The sequence below is a fragment of the Quercus lobata genome, chromosome 5 (genome assembly GCF_001633185.2).
Source record: "Quercus lobata isolate SW786 chromosome 5, ValleyOak3.0 Primary Assembly, whole genome shotgun sequence".
NCBI classification, from domain to species: domain Eukaryota; kingdom Viridiplantae; phylum Streptophyta; class Magnoliopsida; order Fagales; family Fagaceae; genus Quercus; species Quercus lobata.
In genome coordinates, this window is record NC_044908.1 from 12035480 (window position 1) to 12043399 (window position 7920).

The following is a 7920-nucleotide window of genomic DNA, read 5'->3' on the forward strand; positions in this document are numbered from 1 at the left end:
AGATAAGTGCAAGTTGTGGATCATGGAGCTTGACTTAATTTTATGGATCATGAACTCCGGCTTATTTACGAGGCTTGTAATCGATTTATTAGTTTTGCAGTTATTTTGTTTGACTTAAACCTTCTATGATGAATTCGGTTTTAAAACCCAATAACATAAGACGGATATGGGGCCCATTTGTAATTGGGTTAATTCCAATTTTTATCCCTTGGATTTTTTATTTCTTAGCTCACACATTTTAGCCTTTGCTCCAAGCCTCCAAGAGCCAAGAGAATAAAGAGATTCACTACAGCATTTTTTTTGGGGAGTTTGTGTGACGTGTCCAAAAACATTACAAGCTGGAAAGTAATAATAATAAAAAAAAATGATATTAAGGGTGAAGTCAAATGAGAATTAATAAAAATTTGTTTTGAAATTTTTTATGACTATAACATTACTGAAATAGAAAATACCAATTAATGATAGTTTTTTTTTTAATCCATTTATTTAAAGAATCATATTAACGAATATCCTTAAAATAATTGTCAATAATAAAATTAAAAAAAAATATTCTCTAAACTAACGCTTTTATACCATAGTTAACTTTTACCTTTTTTTAAGCTATGAAAAACACACACAAAAAAAAAAAAAAAAAAAAAAAAAAAAAAAAAAAAAAAAAAAAAAAAAAACAAAAATAAACAAATAAAAAGGGAGAAGAGTAATGCTACAATCATAAATTATTTTACAATATTTTTACAAAATGTTGATGTGGTCAATCTCTTAATGGTTTTCACCTAAACCCATCATTAATATTACCTTTTTATTTATCAATAATCACTTACCACATTAACCATTTGTAAAAAAAATTTACAAAATAATGTGTATTTATAACATGATTGAGGTAACCATGCATAAGTTTTGCATAGTTAAGTAACCATTTCAGGCTTTCACTATTGATAGTCGAAAGGCGCTGGTTGCAGCAGCGGTTTCAGCATATTCGAATATGAAGGCGTATTCTCTTTTGGCGTTTTTATACGAACAATGGCAGACAAGAAATGGTTGGTAGCCTTTTTTTCACAACCAGTTTACCTGAACACCCTTTACTCTACTTGAACCCAAAAGACCCTTTTCAATTCTAAAAGCAAATTTCACTGTTTCATACATTAGCAACAAATTGGGAGCTTTGATTTTTTTTATTCAAATGGTTCACTTTCTGGGCACATTTCGCCCTTCTCCGACTCTGTCATGTTTTGCTCATTACAGGCACCAAATCTCACTCAAAAGCTCTCAACTTTCAGTTCCCAGAAATGGGTTCTCTCCCTTTAGACGAATTTTTCAGGCTTCTCTCCAATCTAGTAAGTTCCACCCTCGTATTTTTCTTCTTCTTCTTATATAGCTTTTTCTAGCTGTTATATACTATCAAATGTCTATTATATTTACTGGGTATGTTTGACTTTTATGCATTGAAAGGACTAGAGGTAGAGAGGAAGGCTTAAAATAACATTAGTAGTAGTAGAAAATGATATGTCAAATGAGGAGGTATAGAGAGAATGACTTTTGATAGAATAGAATAACAGAAAAGTATACATATGGCTGACCTGATTAGTTTATTGAGGATTCATAGCCGACCCGAAATTTTAGTATTAAAGCTTGGTTGTTGTTGATGTTTGATTTTTTATGCATTGAAGTGTGTCTAAATAAACTATTGTTTTATGGGCATTGGGAATTTTGTGCAGTTGTGTTATCTTTTAGGATATGAATGAAACTTTTTTGATTGGTACATGTTTCAGTGTTAACTTGGTTGAGATGGCTGCTTGGAAAGAGCTTTTCTATGCATTTGCTATGGCTTGATTGTGATCAATGAGTTCCATTTTTTAGATGTTGTTGGCTTTTAGGTGTGCACTAGCTTTGATCTTTATGCAGCTGAGTTTTATTTTCACCTATTCTAGCTATCAATTAAAAACCAATGATCACTTGTATTTCTTTTGCTTTGGATTATGGTTCAAATTAGCTTAAATGGGTGTTATCTTTTCTGGTTGTAAATGATTTATGTCCAATGAGGTATATAGCTAGATAAACCATTTGTCCCCCCTTTTTATTGATGACGTGGATCCTCACAAGGTAGGGCCCTTTGGACCCACTCCTAGGGAGTAAACCATGGATACACGACCCCGCCTACCAGAACCATGTATCAGGTAATTCAGGAGAACTCCTAGTGGGGATCGAACCTAGGATGTCTTGGTTTACAGGTCATCCCAAGCCTCCAACCACCAGGTTGCACCTTGATGGGTTGTTCCCTTCCCTATGTTATCATTGTAATTTTTCTGATATGTAATCATTGTAATTCTTTTATCAATAAAATTGTAATTACCTATAAAAATAAAACTATGTGCAATAGTTGCATCTATTCTAATGTTTCTTTTAGGAAATTAGGTAGCTACAACACCAGAACCTTACAGGGTTTTGGAGATTATCTACTTTCAATTAGTGTTTTTGCAAATCTTATGTTGAAGGGCTTTTGAATTATGTTGCTGACATGCTTGATCATTTTGTTTCCAGATGCTGTTTTGATTTGTGTCTTATCTGTTGAGTCATTTATATACCTTACATTAGATTTGGGTTGTGTTTTGTGCACTAGCAAATCCTTGCTCTATCAAGTTGCCAAGAAATCAAAATAAAAGGAGAAATTTTTTTTTTTTTTTTTTTTTTTGATAAGTAATAAGAATATATTAAAAAGAAGAGGGGTGTCACCTGAGTATACAGGAGAAATATATTAAAAAGGAGAAATATATTTGAAGTTGCACATTTTCTTACAAGCTCACAAATTGATAGAGTTTCTAAGGTTTCCCTTAATTCTATATTTTGTTTAACATACAGGGCCACAAAATTGATAATATGAGGTTGAGATTAATTTTTCTTCACATTTTTGATCAACCAATTTGAAGATGACTGGATTTCATTGCAACAACTCTTTAAGTAACTGTCATACTCTCAATTATATAAATGTGGATAATTGGCTGGAAATATTTTTGATTGAGGATATGTGCTACATTTCACTTTTTGGGAAAAATATCAATAGGCCCCACTTGGAGGCTTTATGATAATAACTTCAATTGTTTGTGGCTTTAGATGAGTTAAACAGTGACTTTGTATTGTATTACAGATTCTACAAATGGGGATGCTGGATTGCAATTACCTGCTGACCAATCTGAAATCATATTTATGGGGACAGGAACCAGTGAAGGGATTCCACGTGTGAGCTGCCTGACAAATCCTTTAAAGACATGTCCGGTATGGCTGCAGAACTGTTTTGCTTAGGACAATCTGCAATACTATCACCTGAAGCTTGCTTTGATTGCCAAAAGTTCTTACCAAATACATATATGATTGTTTGGATAACTGGAATGCTTTTTTATTTTGGCAGGTATGCTCAAAAGCTGTGGAACTGGGTAATAAAAATAGAAGACTTAACACAAGCATCCTTATTCGTTATGCTGGGGCCTCTGGAAGTAGTAACATTCTCATAGATGCTGGAAAGTAAGTGAAAGATTCTTATTGTAACTATGTTTATATCACTACAAGGCTAATGAGTTCTAACTCAAACAGCACCCCGTCCTCTTATTGGAGTAAGGTGGAGGATGAGATTATGGATTTAAGACCTACCGGGTGCATGTGTAAATTTCCAACTAAGAAAAAAAACTTGATGTTACTACAAGATATAATTTTCTTTTCATTTACCTTTGCTTTAATCTTATGTTGTGGTTGGTGGAGAATGTCAGTGCTGCACTCCATTTCAAAGTTCCATATTTTTATCATCTTTATTTTTAGTGTTTGCTAGCTTGGTGTTGAAATGTATGGGTCCCTTCCCTTGCTGTCCAGGTTACTTCAACACCACAGGCCTTGCCCAGTGGTACTGGATGCCTGTATTAGGCAAAGGTCCAGCTATCATTCTAGATTCTCATTAGCAGTCTAATAAAATTGGTTTTTTGGGAGTTTCACCTATATCAGGTTGTCTTATTAAAGTCTTTGCTAACTTTCAAAATGGGATGGGGTGGGGAATGTCTTTTTCCTCATTGCTGAATTTCATGCTGAGAAAGTCCACTGAGCTCTAAATCAACTAGCACCTCCTCCCCTTATTATAAGTTCAAGGTGGAGGGTGAGAAAAGAGAATTTCTACTATATTTGATGAGCACTGTTTGCTAGTTACACTTTTAACCTACCAGATACCTTTTTAGTGAGATTTCTTTTTTCAACTCTGATGTGCAGGTTTTTCTATCACAGTGCTCTCCGATGGTTTCCTGCCTTTGGGTTAGTCATCCTCTCTGCCTAAATTCTTTCAGCTACATTTTATTTAGACCGTAAAGATGGCAAAATCATCCATCATGCTTAATGGCTTAGTTTACTCAAGGCTGGATGACTTCATCAGGAAGATGATCTAGATACTGCGTTCATTTTAGGAAATTTAACCAAAAAAAAATAGACTGTAAAGTTTATATACTAATAGCACACATATATTGACATCGTAACTTCTACTCAAGGGACAATCGAATGTCCCTTAAGATTTGTAGTATTCAACAGAGTTTTGTTCTTTTCTATATCATTTTGTTTATTTAGGTTTTCTTAAGACTTGTTTTATATTTTTCTTTTAAAATTTGACTTCTACATGTTACATTGGTGACCTATCTTGTCTTTACATCTGCTTCAGACTTGGGTGTAATAATTAATTGGTGAAGTATTCAAGTACATGGGTTTCTTGTATTGTAATTTAGGTATTCCCATGTGTACATGATAATTTTGCATTCTTACGTTTAGAGCACATTTAAACACTTAAACTTTTGTAATTGCATACGTTGAGGAATTAGATATTGTTGAGAGCTCTTATTGTTACTCATTAGACAACCTTTGACAATTTAGACAAAATAGAAATTGTGATTAGAGATTCATGAATATAATCAGTCTGGCCTAATTGGTCATGAAAACATGGATCAATTACTAAACTGGCATTGGATCATGATTGAAAATAAACCATACTTTAGAAAATAAGAATGATGTGAATTTTGCAAATAATTATGCATAATATGTTTTGTAGGATGTGACAGGTTGTTGACTCTAATTATGACCAGAATTGACTACCAACTTTGACATTTGTTAATAGTCCTGCCTTGTACTATCTGAAAAGCAATGATATTTTTTTTTTGACTTGCACAGTTGCATGTCCTTTGAGTGTCGTAGTGAATGTTATTCCATAGATTGTTAAACTGGAAGTGCTCTTGCATATTCTCTTATATTACATATGTCTATTGTCAGGTGTTTGCCTCTTCGTAACTAGCTGCATTTCTGTCAGGATAAGAACAATTGACGCAGTTATTATTACCCATTCTCATGCTGATGCAGTTGGAGGTCTCTGACAGCTCTTTCTAATGTTATTTAATGAAAAATTACCAATATCGTGATAATGCATCAAGTTCTTTTTTTCTCCTTTCCTTTTTTTATCTCCATTTTCTTTAAATTAGAAAATCATATCAATCCATCACTGAATGCCCTCTTCCTCCAGGTCTTGACGATCTTCGTGACTGGACGAACAATGTCCAGCCCAGCATTCCAATTTATGTAGCCCAACGTGATTTTGAGGTTCAACCTCCAGCTTTGTCTTTCTTTCATTAGTCTCAAAATTACATTAATTTTAATAGTTCTATTTATCAAAGTTAATTCCTCAGGTGATGAAAAATAATTACAGGTGATGAAAAAGACACATTATTACATAGTGGATACAAGTGTCATTTTACCTGGTGCTGCAGTTTCAGAGTTGCAATTCAACATCATGCTGGAGGAGCCATTTGTTGTACGTGATTTAAAGGTCAGAATATATTAGTGGTTTGCTTATTACTGAATGAAGATTTTCTTTTGAGTCCCAAATTCATGTTTAGGGACATGTTTGACAATTGAAATTTCTAATCCTTGTTTAATATTATGTCCTGGCAGACAGAGTCAAGAGATTGCTTTTTTTGTCTTACCTGCCCTTATAAAAATGTAGGGAAAAAAAATTATGTGTTCATTAAAATTTTTGTCTCATGCAATGCTAGTCCTATAGAATCAGTGAAGGATTAAATGGTAACTTAAAAAGTGGATGTGTGTGGCTAATTGTGTGAGCTGAGTTAGGTGTATATAGGGTTGAATTTGTTGAAGTAAAAATTCTTTCCATAGCATTCCAAGAGAAATAGTTTGTCTTGTATTTCTGTCACTTCTAAACATTACTCCAAACATAAAATGAAATGTATCAAAGTTTGTCCTCATCCTAACTAGCTTACAGCTGAAAGTACTTATTTTTAACAATATTCCTGACTGAAGGATGTGATATATTTACTTTGAGATGAAAATGGATCCAACATTATTACACTGATACCTATTTGTTTTATCTTTCTTAATGTTGTATTTCAGATTACCCCTTTACCAGTATGGCATGGTCATGGTTATCGTTCCCTAGGTTTTCGTTTCGGTAATATTTGTTACATTAGGTAATGCTTCTAAGTCACAGATACGGTTTTATTTTGACTCTAGTTTGGAGCTAATCTTTTATTCACGTTTGCAGTGATGTTAGCGAGATACCTGAAGAAACTTATCCACTTCTAAAGGACTGTGAAATCCTGATTCTGGTCTCTCTCTCTCTCTCTCTCTCACACACACACGCACACACATGCAGCACACATGCATACAGACAAGAAGCACAAAAACAATTGTTTTATACTCATGAATAGTTAATTTTAGAAATCCATAATGAAAATTCTCATTTGGTTTATTTTTCAAACGACTTCTTCAGGATGCTTTAAGGCCAGATCGGTCTTCTTCGACTCATTTTGGTCTTCCAAGGGTAAACTCTTTTATCTCTTTTGCTACAAAATTGTATTAGCAATTCTCAAGATTGTATGTACTCTTTCTTCAGGCTTTGGAGGAGGTACGGAAAATCCAACCAAAGAGAACACTTTTCACTGGTATGTTTAGCCTCCTCTTCTAGCATAATGCTTTAACTGCCCTAGGAATTCCAATCTCCTTTCTAGTTAGTTTATAGACCACCTTCATCTTGATGCATCAGTCAAACCGGAAAGGTTGAACATCTGGGATTAATGTCAAAAGGGTTCAAATTAATTATATCATATATTCTTTTAAGCCCATCCTATAATCGTTCTCAGTTATAGAATTAACATTTGAAATTATAGATAGTGATCTGCTTCTTTTCTGCACTTGGCACTTGTGAAGGTATGATGCATCTGATGGATCATGAAAAAGTGAATGATTATCTTATGAAACTGAAGGAGACAGAGGGTCTTGATATGCAACTAAGCTATGATGGACTTCGTGTACCAGTAATGCTCTAGCTTCTAGCCTGTGTCTAACCTTTTGATATCCTGTACTTTTATGTGACCATTCTTTCTTAATAAAAGCAATTAGATCATAGATATGAACTTCAAATGTCAATCGGTGTCTCAAGAGATCAGTTTATATGAATTTTGTTCTGGAATTGATTTCTGCACCTCATAGTTCTTACGCAGTTTACTTGTGCTGTGAATTGTAATTTGTTAAGATGATAATTATTTGAATCATAATAAAACCATTATTGCTTCCCCAAAAGTTTTGTGGCTAAAAGACTTGTAATAAAACCAAATTTTCTTGTTTCTGGTCCCCATCACTTTTTTCTTTTTCCAATAATTTTAACTAACCATCACTCTTTCATTATATCATGTAGCCACAGCCAAAAATGTTTACAAAATTTTATTTTGGAGACATGTTGAGTGGCAAAATATTTGCTGCTACTTGCATTATGTGGAAGATGGGCTCTGATTTTATAATAATAATAATAATAATAAAAGGTATAGTAGACTCTCTTGTACACTTCTTGTGAGTTAGATTATCCTTTATTTTTAATTAAAATCTACAACTTATAAA

At 33.5% G+C, this 7920-nt stretch overlaps 1 protein-coding gene across 1 annotated transcript; it reads left to right on the forward strand.

The window, feature by feature from the left end:
• Positions 1 to 1010: 1010 nt before the first annotated feature.
• Positions 1011 to 7605, forward strand: LOC115992923 (putative hydrolase C777.06c). The gene is made up of 12 exons (XM_031117173.1): positions 1011 to 1334; positions 3143 to 3270; positions 3404 to 3516; positions 4246 to 4287; positions 5324 to 5379; positions 5534 to 5610; positions 5717 to 5836; positions 6418 to 6494; positions 6569 to 6632; positions 6797 to 6847; positions 6920 to 6968; positions 7234 to 7605. Exons 1-12 carry the CDS (start codon positions 1181 to 1183, stop codon positions 7350 to 7352), a joined length of 1050 nt encoding a protein of 349 aa, XP_030973033.1. The 5' UTR covers positions 1011 to 1180; the 3' UTR covers positions 7353 to 7605.
• Positions 7606 to 7920: the final 315 nt, after the last annotated feature.